Source organism: Hypanus sabinus, chromosome 16 (genome assembly GCF_030144855.1).
Source record: "Hypanus sabinus isolate sHypSab1 chromosome 16, sHypSab1.hap1, whole genome shotgun sequence".
Classification (NCBI taxonomy): Eukaryota; Metazoa; Chordata; class Chondrichthyes; order Myliobatiformes; family Dasyatidae; genus Hypanus; species Hypanus sabinus.
In genome coordinates, this window is record NC_082721.1 from 37141765 (window position 1) to 37157797 (window position 16033).

At 39.9% G+C, this 16033-nt stretch overlaps 1 protein-coding gene across 9 annotated transcripts in view; it reads left to right on the plus strand.

The window, feature by feature from the left end:
• The window catches only part of sema6bb (sema domain, transmembrane domain (TM), and cytoplasmic domain, (semaphorin) 6Bb), a 617098-nt gene that overhangs the window by 370814 nt on the left and 230251 nt on the right, over positions 1-16033 (plus strand). For all 9 annotated transcript variants that reach the window (XM_059991587.1, XM_059991586.1, XM_059991588.1 and 6 more), the window contains one exon: positions 983-1043. In XM_059991587.1, coding sequence (XP_059847570.1) covers positions 983-1043 — 61 coding nt within the window. The remainder of the gene's footprint in view (positions 1-982; positions 1044-16033) is intronic.

Below are 16033 nucleotides of genomic sequence, written 5' to 3' on the forward strand. Positions count from 1 at the left end.
GTCCTCTGCTTTAAGGTCAAAGTCATGTTGAGTTTATTGTCAAATTTACAAGTATATATATGCACAGCCTGCAATGAAAAATTTACTTGCACCAGCATCACAGGCGCATAGCATCAAATAAGCAGCATTCACAAGAAAAAAATTAACATAAATCATATGTTTTTTCACGAGAAAGAACACTATTTGAACCAAAAAAAAAACTCCACTTTAGTGCAAAGTGATCCACACGATCATTATGTTGCTAAATTGTAGTGGTTAGGGTTATACCAGTCAGTTCAAGAACGGAATGGTTGAAGGGAATTAGCTGTTCTTTTATCTGGAGGTGTGGGACCTTCTGCCTGTTGTAACTCCAAGAGTACTTATGTTCTTTTGTCTGTGCTGTCACTTGAACTGAGTCCTAGCGGACACATTCTTCCACTCCAACTTCCCTGTACCTTAATGAGTTCCCAGTTCTGACAAAGAACCTTTGGCCAGAAACATTAACTGTTTCTCTTCCCACAGGTGCAGCCTGACTTGCTGAGTCTTTACATTTTCTGTTTTGTGTTATTTTTGAAATGAGTATGTGGCTAAATACAAGATAAGTGTATATAAAGCTGCCTTGTCTTGTCCTCATCATTCAAATACTCTACCTAAAAACTATCTCTGAGAAAGCTGAGAGATTCCATATTCCTACAATAGCAGTCCAGTAAAAAGTAACACCTTCTGAAGACAAGTGGGGAGAATACTTGTATAGGGAGCAATAAAGGTAATGTATTTCAATTCAAGTGGCCCCTTGATCAAAATCTAGAGATTACTTTAGAACAATGATGGTACTGAAGTAACTATTAGCCTTCAAGCGAAGATGCAATAACCACCACTTCAGGGCGATTGAGCTGTGCATATCAGAATGCGCTCTTGCTCTCTCTAATGCAGCATCAGTAATCAGATGTAAATATTGTATTAGTTGTTCCACAAGTTAATGAGGCTCTTGTTTCGTTCACAGGGATCATCTGTACAGTGTGGATTTGGATGCACCAGTGGCAGACGAAATGCTTTATAACAAAGTAAGTACAGAATCAACATAATAAACAGCTCTGTAATGGATAATGTGCAGAAGTCCAATAGGACAAAAAAAACCTTTGCTATTGTGTTAATCGCCAGAAGGATCTTTTGCATTTGACCATCTTTTGCAGTTGTTTATGCTCTTGGGTTGAAATGGTTATTGAGGGATGAATTAAAGCTACCCCATTCTTTTGCTGGTGTGATTAGATTACTGATAGGATTGTTTTCCAACATATCTCCATTTTCTGTCATTTTCATCCACTGCAACTAAAGACTCACTTGAGAATATCAAAGCCGCAAACCCAATTAACTCATGAACCATAGAAATTTGATGGGATGATGTTTTGTCTTCCATCTCAGTAGGTGCTTGTGTATCTTTTTTCCTTCTTAGCCATTTCCTCAGATCTGTGGATGCTCCAATACACTACTCAAATGGGAAAAACTTTGTTGTTTCTCCTAGTACAACGCAAAAGGAAACCACAGTTTATCTCTTGAAGCTGTTACTTTAGTCTCATTCTCCTGTATATTCTCCCCTAATCCTCCATTTGTTCCTTCTGCCGGTACTTACCCAAGTCTCTTTTGAAAGTTACCATTTATTCTGCTTGGGTGATATAGTCATCTAATTTATGGCTTAAAGTTAATTCTCAATTTCCCCTTTTTTGCTGATTATCTTGTCTCCTGCTTACAAATCTCAAGTTTATTTAAGGATTTTTTTTTCCCCAAAGAATTCAATCAAAGCATCACAGGAAGGATATTGAGTATTTGTAGATGGTGCAAAAGAGGTTCACTGGGATATTACCAGGATTAGAGTACTATCTAAAAGGCAATGTTACTCAGATTTAGATTGTAACTTAGGCTACATCCACACTGAGTCAGTGAATTTTGAAAACGCCGGTGTCACGAAAAAATGATAGGTGTCCACACCAGGCGTTTCTGAAAATACTTCCGTCCATATTAAAACGGATACTTGAGCGAATCTCCTCCTACTAGGCATGTGCGCAGGATACAGCTACAGAAAATAAGCGAAGAAGAAACGGTATACTATTTCCGTTTCCTCCTCTTAATTCAAGAAAACAATGAAATGCCGTGCTGCCGCCACCATCTGTACCAGCTCATTTTAAAATAACTCCGGTTACCCCGTACACACTACACCAGCCAGCCGACGTTTTCAGATTTACACACTCTGGAGAGCGATTTAGCAAAGCTCTGTTTTCGGGGGAGGAGGACGCCATTTCAGTATGAACGGAGGGTCAAAGTGAAGAGAAGAAGCTTCGGTTACGGTTTTATCTGGTCTCGTGTGGACGAGGCCTTAGACTTTGATGGTTTTCCCAGGAGCAATAGAGTCTGTTCCCCTGTGTGAGAGATGTCAAATGCTTGAAGGCGTAGCTTTAAGTTGCGAAGGGTTAAGTTTATGGGAGGTCTACAAGGCATTATTTTTTACATTGTAGGTGTCTGAAACATGCAGCCAGAGGAAGTGGTGGAAGCAAATATGATGGCATTTAGGCAGGCACGTGAGCAAACAGGGAATGGAGCTGTATAAAACCTGTGGAAGCAGATAAGATAGTTCAGGTTGGCATCATGGTCAGCACAGACAATGTGGGCCGAAAGGCTTCTTCCTCATCCACACTGTTCAATGTTCCATAGATTTTATAAAGACCTTCATAATGTTGAGCACCTTTGTTAGTTTCTCTGAACAAGAAAAACAATCTCTGGAAGACCGGACATGGCAAGCAGAATTGGTAGAGGAAAATGGTTTAATTTGATAAGGCTTGAAGGGCCGGAAGGACTACAGTATCTCAATAAATAAATAAAATATGAGATGTTGCTCTTCCTATTTGCATCTACCTCTCCATAGCAATAGAGAAGACCAGGGACAAACTGGTACGTGCTGTGGTGGGAAGGAAAGTTAAACCTGTAGTTCAAGATGGCTGATGCAGACAGAACTCAAGTGTTCTACAAAGCAATCATTTACACTTGGCTTCTGTAACATTGAGGAGAGCACAGTACAAATGACAAATACAATCAATGAAGTTGAAAAAGGCGATGGAGATCCTCCCTCTCACTTGGAAGAACTGTTTAGCACTCCGGATGGAGGTGAAGGAAGAGATGTTACATCTCCTACAGTTCCAGGGGAAAGTGTTGAGATGGGGAGGAGTGGATGGAAAGGACTGATTTCTCTGGGTCTTTCTCTGCTCAGAAAATTACTAGTTTCTGGAGTCTCCCATATAACTAAAATCCTTCATAGGATTCTACTATATCTGCCCTGAAGTCTCCCACATTGAAATCTGGTGTTCAACTGATGCATAACCTTTATACAAAATGTATCATAACCTATCTATTTTCATTTTGATTTTGTACTCAATGCACCTAGCAGCCATTTCAGCTTTTCATTTTCCATTTTCAAAGTTTTGAGTATAATGCAAAAGATTTCTCTGTTCCTGAACTCCACTTTTGTTTCTGTTGAATCTTCTCTTTCCACTAGCCAAAACACAATAATTCTTCCACTTTGCCAGCCATTTTCATCAGTATTTCAGGTATTCCAGATGTCCACTATCTTCTTTCTTACTTTTTACTTCACGTGTGCCTTGCAGAAGCTTTGCAACTTCATCTCTGATCTACTAGTTCAGGTTGTTCTCTGCCTAATAAAGGGAATCGAGCTTGATGCCAATCCATGGGGCACAATGGCACAATTGTTGAGACATTCTCTTCGTCTGCACTCCTTTTCACATGTATCACTCCCTATTTAAAAATCTAGTCAAATAGAAATTGAAAATCCTGTTTTCCTCCTGTCTGATGAAGTATCTAGAAATAAACTTCCTCAACCAACTTCTTCATGTCCAGCTCTCCGGGGATTACTTTCATTCAGACCTACACCAAGGCACCTTGTTGTACCCTAAGGTCAGCCAATTCTACACAGACTAAACTTCAAACCCTGGACAACAGTTTATGAAGTGCAGTGTTATTCTAGACCATGCTGGGTCAGTCACCGAGAGATGCAGCCCAGAAACAGGACATTTGGCCCACCAACTTCACTCTCACCATCAACCACCCACTTACACTGAACTTACGTTAATCCAATCTCTTTTATTCTCTACATGTTCTCATTAACGTCCTCCAAATCTTGCCATTCATTTACACACTGGGGGAAATGCATAGCATTCAATCATCATACCAACCAGCACCCAGGGCTATCCCACACAGTCAGAAGGAAAAAATGCAGTCTCCATGCAGACAGCACCCAAGGTCAGGATTGAACTTGGGCCTCTGAAACTAAAAGGCCGCAGCTCTGCCAGCTGCACCAGTGTGCCTCCCTAAAAGTACTTGTCAGATTTCTTGTTAATAATTTATCATAAACGAGCATTGAGTCAATAAGCTCATTCCAAATGCAATTGAAATTGTGTTTGGCACACCCTAGTGAAATTCAGGCTTTGTGATTTGCATACAGTGCTCATTAAGGAAAACCCATCAGTACTAATTTAAATGAAGTCAGCATCCAATTTTTGTTCAGAGAAAGAAAACACCCACCAGACCATTTCCTGCCATTGTGGGTCAGTTGTCAAAATAACAAGAAACTTGAAGAAATAATATCTGAGATTAATGAATTCCTGGGGAGTTAGCTTTGAAATTGCACATCCATTCAATCCAGCATTTACTGAGTAAATGGAATATCACAGCTTGGGTTTGCAGCTCCCTGATATCCGTTGTACTTTTATTTGTCACACCGTCAGCATGAAATGCACAGCAAAAAGACAAAAATTGTTTCAGAGCATCAATTCTTCACAGGAAACATATCTCTGTCACCTGCATCTCCTGCTGTGACCATATTACAGCCCCTTAGAGTGTGCAGAATGGACATTGTAACCTTTAGCTTTTGTGCAGCTTGATTCCTGTTGAACATCAGGAAATAAGCAGTCGATATAGGGAAAATTTTTGATTGAGCTTCTGGCAGAACATGTCTAACACAGATCTATGGACTCAGTTGGATGACTAGCCTCTTCCTATCACCTAAGCTTCCATGGTTCTTTTGATTATTCTCTTAATATATTACAATATACCATTGACACAAAGAATCAGAATCAGACTTTAGTCGCCAAGTACCTGTGCACATACAAGGGATTTACTTCCGGCAGATGTTGTCTCTCTGCTCATAACAATAATAATGATAAATATAAATGAAAATATAGATTATACATACAAGTAGTGCAATCCAAGTAATAGTTAGTCGACAGTTAACTGGCAGTTAACTGTTCAGCAAAGTGACCGCAGTAGGGAAAAAACTTCTCCAGTGCCTATTAGTCTTAGTCTGGAGGGATCTGAAGCGCCTACCAGACGGAAGCAGTTCAAACAGTCCATGTGCAGGATGGAAGGAGTCCTTTATGATGTTCCCTGCCCTCTTCTTCAACCTGGAAGAGTACAGGTCCACAATAGAGGGCAGGGAGGCTCCAATGATGCGCTCGGCAGTCCTCACTGTGCGCTGTAGTCTGGTTCTATCACTCATTGCACCATTTTTGATTAGCAACTGGGGTCCTTTTCTAAAGAACCCAACCACTTAAACTACAGAAAAGGTGCAAACTTGGATGTAAAAGTTATTAATTACAGACTGAAGGAAAGGGGAAGGAAAATAAAGAGTTTCATTAGACTAAGGTCCTCTGAAAGATAATTTATAGGAAGGATGAGACTTCAGCATGATCCTATGAGAATACATGATGGAAGATGTCTTAGTAGGAATTAAGAAAGTATGAATGGGGAAACTACAGAGACATGATAGCAACAAAGGGCCAGAATGATTGGAGGCTGTTCAGCCTCTTCTTCAGTAGGAAAGGATGTGCAAAGCATGACATCAGATTCAGGAGCAATAGGCCTTGTAGAGGCTCAAAGATGGTCAGTCATTGTATGCAGAAAGTGGCATTCAAGGCATCCTTTTGATAATACTCCTGGCAGTTTTGTAGTAATGGTGTGCCATCATACTCAGACTGTTTGAAGTGTAAGAAACAGCTTGTAATAATTGCATCACTGAAGCTGAAAATTAAGAAAATTAAAAAGGATAGTCTAAGATATTTGCTTCCAGTTTTGGAGAGTTTTGAAGAAAAGAAATTTGCAAATGGTTATGTTCTCTCTGATGTGTTCTGGTTTAAGAAGACCCACTTATTCAACCATAATGTCTATTGTCTTTTGTTACACTAAGCATAGCTTCCCTCTTCATTCACACTCCTCAGTACAATGCAACAACACACAATGCTGGTAAAAGGCATTTCTTCACAGCAAAGCCAGTCTTTTCACATTCTGTGCACACTCTAACCTGTGATGGATCACGTCCATTATATCTTCAAAAGAAAAGTTTTATATAAAAGCTTACTGTTCCCCTGAGGTTAGAAACCAAGCTCCAGAATATTCATTCATCTTTGCCCTGCTTCCACTGCATTTCAATAACTCATTTCCACCATCCTAGTTGTTTGTAGAGCTTATATTCCTGGGCTCAATACATCCAGAAATTCCAAGGTATCCTTCTGTTCTGAACAACACCTGCCCTCCCCCCCCCCCCCCTCCACCACTTCAGCCTGCATACACAAGACTTTCCTAGAAATTCCATCTAAATCTGTCATTGACATGTGACCAAACTGCATTTGCTCCTGCTTACAAAATTTTCTCTAAATGTGTAGTGATGTTTCAAGGCAAAGCCAGCTTTTACACCTCAGTGATAGAGCAAGGATTCTTACTAGAAATCGTAGTTCTGCTCTTTGTTGTGGGAGTGTTCTTTAGAAGCAATAGGGTTAGGAGAGAGGGCAATATAAGTTGGAATATGGAGGCTATACAGAAAGCCTACATTTTGAAAGCCTGTGGCTTAGGTAAGAATGACAAGATCAAATTCGTTGGAAAGAGTAAGAGGCTGGCAATTATATTCGCTTTAATTGCTCCACAGGGAGAAAGCAAAAGTTGATTGACTCTTGATTATAAGGGCCTCAAAGATTACAGGGAAAAGGCAAGAGAGTAGAGTTGAGAAGGAAAATAAATAAATCAGCTATGATGGAATGATGGGCCGAATAGCCTAATTCTGCTCCTATGTCTTATGGTTTTATGGTCTTGTGCAGGGAGAAAGCAAATTTGTAGGTCAGTGCATTTGAAGTTGAAAAACCAACTAGAGGGAGAAATGAAGAGAACATCACTTAAAGGATCAAAAACAAGTGAGATGGCTTGAAGAAGTAGCAAAGTCTGCCGTGCAAGAAACATACTGCAGAAGTAAATGAACTGACCGGAGCAGGAGGAGTGCAAAAAAAAGGAGGAAGGTTATTGGGTAACTAGCCTTACTTGAATTTCTCAAAAGACAATTCTATCAAAGTCCTCTTTTTAAATTTTGTCACACTTCTACAGTTCCCTTGAAATTTCTTGGAATTCTAACTTCTGAGGCAGTAGCTCTAAAAAAACAATACGCAAGTTGTCAAGTTAATGTATTTCGCACAGGGTTCGAATCAACTGTAAAAACAAAAACAAATTACCATGGGATTAGTTTTATGTGGGAGCCATATGAAGGAGTGCTAGGGATGGATTACTCCTAAATTGATTTCTCCAAGTTCACAGAGTGGCTCCTTTGAGGCTTGAAAATGCAACGTCTAAACAGCAGTGATTGTTTATGCAGCATTATTCCTATGATCCCTTCTCTGCTGACACCTTACAATAGTTTACATTAGATTAAACTTTGGTAGAATTTGGAAGACAAGGTCTAAAAATGTTATTTGAAAAATAACTCTTCTGCAGTCCATATCAAACTCCATAGAATGGAAGTAGATGTAGGTCAATGCCTGTGCTTCAAATACAATTTTAATTCTCATGAAGTAATTTAATACATTGTCACAATAGGCATATAATCCAATAAATGGAAGTCAAAACATACTTTGCAGAGATATTGAGTGCACTTGCCATAATTCTAGTCTGTGGAAATGGTACTTTGTTATGATTTGAGGATAAATGGTCACAACTACAGGGTGATGTCACTAAGCTATTGTAAAATACTGTTGATGGAATTGTGAGGAGAGGCTAGTTGTCAGCCTGCAGAGACATTGTCTTTAACTAACTCACACTGCCCGAGTTCAACACTGAATAAAATCTGTTATTCTTGAAAAAGCATGTGGATGCAGAGATAAGCTTTATAGCAGTAAGAAATCCCATAGCAACTGCTTTATTTCAAGGAGACATACCATAGCAACCGTCTAGTGACAACATTGCCTAGTGTGTTTACTTGTACCGCAACTGTCACAGAAGCGGGTTCACACATTAACATGTATTGCAGGGAACATTCACTACTACTGTCATGCTACAGTATACGTAGGACTGTAGCAGACAACGGTGCGTGTCACAAGAAGAACCAGTAAAACGGCAATAGACAGTATGCATATCTAGAAAAAGACAGCAGCAGAATGATTCATCTGATTATGATCTTTGAAGAATTGTTGTACTTCAGACAAAAAGCTGTCTTTTTGGTCCATTTTCTCCTCATTAAGCTGAGTGTACGAGCACTAAGGTTAGGCAGTATTTCCACGTAGATTGGTATTACTTTCAGGTCAAATGAAACATGAACTGTATACAGAACTGTTAGTTCCACTTCACTAAATGTACTCCCCTACTCATACCGCACAAATTTAACATACTGTTCTCTGCAAAAATGGGAAATATTTTGTTTTAGTATATCATTTAAAGGTGTCCCAACATTAATTAGACTGCGTAATTCATAGTGGGGTGCGTGAGGGACGTTTGTGGAATAGAATGTCTGCCTGAGAAGACACAAGCAGCCCCTTTGGCCCAGCTCATCAGGTACCCATCCTGACTAATCCCATTACCATTTAGGGAGAATATATTAGAGAGTACAAATTAGAGCAGCAAATTTCACGTAAATCAGATATGGTAAAAATAGAGAGGCGAAAATTGAATAAAAAGCCAGAAATGCAAGTTTAAATCTTTAAATATGCCAATATTGAATTACGACTCCACACTTGGAATAATTTCTATTTGTGCCAAGGAGATTGATTGGCAGCCAATAAATATTGTGAGTTATTAAAAGGACTCTTTTGCTCGCAATAACAATGACAACATTTGATTTCCTTTGTACTAAACAACAATCTCACATCTTTATTGGATTTCAATGGTGAAGCAAACCACAAGATACCATTTCTCTGAGCAACACAACTGGAGCGGCAGCTCTTGAATACGTGGGTTTAAGTGCCCATCTGCAGGCTTCATTAAAGCCTCGCTGTTATCTCTGACAGCAAAATCTGCTGCATTGTAAGTGTTTCTGTTGCCTGCACCTGCACCCAGTCTAAGCTAAACTCCATCAATCTGTAGTGCCTTATTTTGAATAACTTGTGAAGGAAGTACAAGATATTTTGATCCCAATGTACGAAAATAACTTTACTGATATGCTGTATTTCAAACTCTGCCAGCTGGTTGGCTCCCGGCCAGTTCCTTACTTTGGGACCCCATATAGTAGAAGCAGAGTTAGCAAGCCCAGCTCAAAGTGTTTACAGCCATCTTAAACCAAATTCACATTGCATTACATTAAATTATACTGCGTTGTGTTATGTTGAGTAATTTTATATTATATTGTATTGAATTGTCATTCAGGGTGAGGTGGGTATGACCTACAGTGGCGTTGCTAATTCCCTGACCGGATGCAGCCATTGCCAAAACCAAACGAATGTACTGTTCTCTTGGGTTAGTGAGTCGCCTGGTTGCCCTTTTCTTGAAAATACTGGCGGAGCCAGTGGCAGTAGGACTGTAACAGCAGGCTTTGAGAAAGGAAGCTTCCATCCTGCTGGTCTACATCCAAAGGAGACTGATCACTTTGCTTTGCCTCTGCATCTATTAGTTTCCTATTGAATGCCATTTGAAGGTCACCACATTTATTAAAATGATTCTAACATTTCCAGCCCTTGGATAAGATTTAACTATATATAAAAGCAAGTCTAATTTGGCGTTATTTTAATATGCAGCTCACCACATCAGGGGCCTTGTTTTAATTGTCTCAGAATAGCAAGTAGAGCAACCATCAGTCTGGCCTATCACTGAGATCATGCTACCGTACAATGAATCATATTGGATTCATGATATTCATCTACAATGCCTCTGTGTATTACAGTGAATGAGCCATCCCAAATAATGTAAACTGACAGAGGTGTCAAGCCCAGAGGAAAATTAATAACTTTTATGAAAAAATGCACCTGCAGACTTAAGCATAGCTTAGATATAAAGTCATAATTTTTTAAATTAAAAATTGGAAACATGATGGTGTGGGCATGCTTCTTTCAATTCTCTCTCAAACTTTCCTGAGTGCAAACTAAATTCACTTGTGTGAGCAACTTTTTGGAAATACATTCACTGATCCGTTCTACTCGATGAAGCCCAGGAAACACATCTGCTGAGGTGTTCTGTTTTTAACCCCTCTCTACCCATTCTAAAGGGGATTGACATCTTGGTGAGTTATTGGGAATGCTAGTAAGCTCATACAATTTCATGAATGCCACTGGAGTCGATAAATATTTATATCACAGTCATTAGTCAATCTATGCTATCACCTCTAACAAGAAATGACTCTGAGCCAGTTATATAACTGTTGTGGCTGCAACAGGAATTCAGAGAGTAGGTGTTCTACAGTGATTTACCCATCTTTCAAAATCATTGTACATCTTGCAGGCTAGATCACGATTGTGCTGCCATATCTTCCACTTGCCCATATGTGTGCAGATCCAATAACATTCAAACTCAATACCAACAAGGATTTGTCAGTCAGATTGATTGGCATTCCATTCACCAAATTATGCATTCACCCCCTCCGTCACAGCACAGAATGGCTCTGAAGGCACACTGTGGGTCTTAAAAGAAAAAGGCAGCAAAGCGTGAGCCTGGCACCACCGTCCATTCACACACCATCCTGACTAGGAGGTGTGGTGCATTTCTATCATTGTCACTGCAGGCTCTCCCTGTCCTGCTGCCCTGCCACCTGTCAGATGAGTTGCCAGCCATCTACCACCTTCTCAAGGCCAATTAGAAATGGGCAATATTGCTTCCCGTTCTATAACTGCCCATATCTTATGAATGAACAAAGAAACAAATGTACCACCTGAGTAATTGTTTTGTAAGATGTGAGTTTCAGCTTTGAGTGTACTTCAGCCTGGGTGACTCCCAGGAATTAAGCTTGAGCTCTATCTAGTCAAGTACACATGTGCAGGATCTAGTGGATGAAATTCCCCATGCTTGATTGTGCCGTCATGCTCAACCTTCCAAAGTTCATCACATCATGCTTTTCCAGATTGAACTCCCTCTGCCATGTCCCAGCCCAGCTCTGCATCCTGTCACATTGTAACCTAAAACACATTCTATACTATCCACATTGCAACCTTACTAACACACCTTTACACTTACTCATCCAGGTGTATAAAGTCAGTCAATGCATCTACATGGGCTGGTTAAGGGCAGTCACTGCATTTACAACAGATTTATTTTAATGAAACAGACAGGAATGTTCACCTCTGCCAAAGCCAGATATATTAGTGTATGTTTTACAATTACTCCAATTGGTATATGGTGCAAGAGCTTTAATTTTGGCATATCACTATGAAGAGAAATGCTTTTGTGTCCAAGGAAACTCAAGTATGTGATAGAGAAGAATGCATAAAGATGAACTATTATGTTGACATGGGGAGGCTGAAGTAGAGCATGTAATAAATACCCATTAGACTGAATGACCAATTTCTGGTGTTAAAATTATGTAATTTCAGTTGATTACCTCAAGACTTGACTACTCCAGTGCAGTCCAGGCTGACATCCCTTGTTCTACTCTCTGTATAATAACAGGCATCCAAAACCTTGTATTTGAACTCACAATATCCCAACCACCCGTCACTCCCATAATTACCATGTCAGCTGCCAGTTAAATCTCGCCACAGGGTTTTGGCTCAAAGCATTGACAACTCTTTTCCTCCCACAGACACTGCTCAACCCGTTGAGTTTGCCTTGCAGCTTGTTTGTTACTTCAGGTTCCAGTATCTCCCGTTCCTTGTGTCTGGGTTAATGTATCATTTTCTAGAAGCAGGGGTCAGAGTTTCAGAATAAGCAGATGACCAATGATTACAGAGACAAAAAGAAGGTCTTCACCCATAGGGTCTACTCGTGAGGATTATCAATCTAAATTGAAGACAGAGATTGCTAACCATACAAATAGTCAGAGGTACCTGAAATGTAATATTAGTGAAGGGAAGTGACACTGAAGTAGATCAGCCATGCTCTTCCCTTGACAAAGCAGACAAAAGAGGTCAGATGACCTACACTTCACATGCACCTCTTCCACCATTCACTGCCACAACTACAAAAAATGAGCTCAAAGACTGAGTTGTCAGAGTCCACTGGGGCAGAAAATTCCGAAGCGTTATCACCCTATGATAAAGAATAAAAACGAGATTCTGCAGGTGCTGAAAAATGCTGAAGGAGCTCAGCATCTATGGAGGGGAATAAACACTCAGTGTTTGGGGCTGAAATCCTTCAATGGGATTGAAAGGAAGGAGGAAAAAGGTTTCTTCCCCTTAGAGAAATACTGTTAGATTCAATGAGGTCACCTTACATCTTCTAAACTTCAGAAAGCACAACTTCTTCAACTGATAAACCACCCAAGTCATTGCTAACAATACGTAAGTTTTAGATAAGATCAAAATTGTCCATAATACTTCATTCTAGTGTCACCAAAGCCCTATACAATTACGATAGAACATTTTAAGTCCCATTCTCAATCATGACCCTTAAGGATCTTTCACTTTTCAGTAAGATCACCCCTTTCATTATACTTCTAAACTCCAAAGTATCTAGAAATAGTCTGCTCTTGATAGGATGACCTTATTTTCTTCCACAATTATTCACTTGGTGGATTTTAAAGACAACATTCCTGGAGAAAATAAAACTTCTATGGTGGTTTTAGGAGATGAATATAAGAATATAACTCCAATAATCTGCCATCCCTTTTTTTCTGAAATCCTAATACTTCAGTATTTAGCTCATGGGTCCTCATTCCCATACACCTTCTACCCTCAATATGGCCCTCTATCCTCACTCAGTTTAAAAACACCATGGCTTCATTTCTGCACTCTCCTGAACTTCACTGCGGACTCCTTCCCATGCCCACATTAAATGCATTGGGGTCTCATTCCTACACTCACCTTAAAAACCTGTTCTGACACTCATTTCAAACACACATGCCGTATAACCCTGTTCTCTTTAAACCAGGGATACCCACCCTGATATCCACAGACCGTTCAGTTAATGGCAGGGGTCCTTGGCATAAAAATGGTTGGGAACCGCCTGCTTTAAACTCACCTATGTTTAATTTCTTCTGGATTATCTATCACAGCACTGTGTGACATATAAACAACAGGTGGAGTAATATCCAGTAATCCAAAAGCCCTGCCAACTGGGCATCACATAAGTCTCAAGCTGAATTATCTGAGTTTTACTGCGATAGTTTTAGCAAAAGTGAAAGATTTATGGGAGAACATGTTAGTATATCATCAAAGTCCTCAAATAACTCTGCCACTATAAAATCACACCGTTCCCTTCACCTTGTAATGGAACCTGCTACATTCTGCCTGCTTGTCTCGATTTTGATCTAATGACCCAAAAGACGTTGTGATGAGTAACAAGATCAAAGCATGTCAGAAGGAGAGTATGTTAAGCAGCAGACCTCTTAATTATAATCTCTCATAAAGCCTATACCTAACTTGAATAATGAAATCATTTTTTGTGGCTATTTGTTTACCAACCAAATGATACCTTGTTTGTACTGCTCCAGCACAGCCCCGCAGGAGTGCCAATTAAAGCAGCGACCCTTTGTAGTTCTCAAAAATTGGCATCTCAGCGCCTTGCTTTTCACAATGGATTTGAGGAAGTCAAAATAGATTCTGCAGTCAGTGAATCAATTTAAATTTGTTCCTCAATTTCTCAACAAAATGTGCTATATAATGTCAGCTTGTCTCCAGTGTTCTGTATTCATCGCCTGGTGCTTTAGAAATTTCAGATTCTTTGATATTTACATGGTATTACATGTGACATACAGCACAGGAATAGGATTTCTCACCTTATTTGTCCATGTAGGCATATATACTCTGCTTGAATAAACTAATAGTGTGACACTCTACTCCTGTCTCCCTCATATGATTGAAAAGCATCATACCTCTCTGTCACCTGCTAACTACCTCATTTATAACCCATTTCACAGTAACCCTGAGTTCACACTACCACAGTTATCCCCTTTCACCTATCCACCTCTGCCACCCCACCCCATCATCTCTGCAGCTTAAAACTAACTTATTTTCTCTCCTTCCCAGTTCTGTCAATCATATGAGATCAATTTACATTTTCTAATCTCTTCAACTGACATACCCAGCAGAGCAGGTCTTCAATCTGAAGCATTATCACTGTTCCTCTTACCACAAATACTGCCTGACCTTCTGAGCATTACCAATGTTTTCTGTGTTTTTTTCCTTCAGATTTCTAGTATCTGTAGTATTTTTTTCAATGCCTAATAATCATCAAGCTTCCCCTTAAATGTGTCAATAATATTTGCTCTAACCATTCCACAATGGTACTAAGCTCATTATTTGCATCACTGGCTCTGTTGATGAAGCATTTGAACAGAGCAGAAGGTGCCCCTGAAAACACTAGAAATACTCAGCAGGTAAGGCAACATCCATGGAGGGTGAAAGTTAGTAAACACTTCAGCTCAATAGCTCTCCTTGAAGAAGCACTATCCACCTGAGACATTAACTCTTTCTCCCTCAGATGATATTTGATCTACTGAGCATTTTCAGCACGTTCTGATTTTATCTCAAAGTTCCTGCAGCCTTTTTTCATTTCAATAGCTACATTTATGTTAAGGCATAGGCAAAGTGAAATGACTGAGGTTGCTTCACAGAAACTTAAAATGAAAGAAGACTGCTGGAAAAGAAATTTTGAGTTGGATCTTTTTTCAAAATCCTGCTGTAACTTCCAACCATGCACTCGTTAGGAAATAGACAACAGGGTTTTGGCATCATTCCCCAGCTTATAACTGCTCTCTCCCCTATGGCACAGAAACTATTCTATGCCTGAGTTCTTCTATAGAGCTCAGTTTCCATATGGAATCTCCTGGTCCTCGCATCAGTGGCTGACCTCTTGCTGTCAGCCATCTTGATAGTGCTGATACGACTCATTAACAGCCAAAATAGGAGACATGTCTGTACCTTCTGGCCAGGAGCAGAAAGCAAACCCACTTTGTAGAGAATGAGGTGGATGCAGGGGAGATACATGATGCTCCAGTCTAATTTATATTGGCAGCTGAGCTAAAGGACATCAGACAGGCTTTCCAACTCAGAATCATAACCAGGTTTATTATCGCTTACATACAGTATGTCTGGAAATTTGTTGTTTTGTGGTGGCAATACACTACAAGACATTTAAATTACTGTTACAAAATAAATAGTGCAAAAGACAACTACCAAGGTACTGTCCATAGATTCATGGTCTGTTCAGAAATCTGATGGTGGAAGGGAAAAGGCTTCCATCTCCTGTACCTCTTACCTGACGATAAGAACATGAAGACTGCATGTCCTAGACTGATGGGACTGCTGTTCTATGACCTACAATGGACCCAGTAGGCTGAATGGCTTCCTCCTACATCATGAAGGTAAGCAGATCTGATTCCATCAGATCCAGTACCTCAGAACAGACAGGTAAAAGGGAAGGGCAAAGTGGTAACTTTCAGGATGCTAGAGTCTGGAGCGATGAATAACCTGCTGGAGAAACTCAATGTGTCAAGCAATATCTATGAGGGAGATGAATTATCATCATTTCAGGTCAAGACCCATTAAGGAATGTCTTGAAAGAAGAAGATGGGCCAAGAAACCTCAGGATGTTCGTAGGTTCTGATTTTGTCGACTGACTTCCATTGCCAATTTATGTTTCTGAAGAGAACTGACTAATA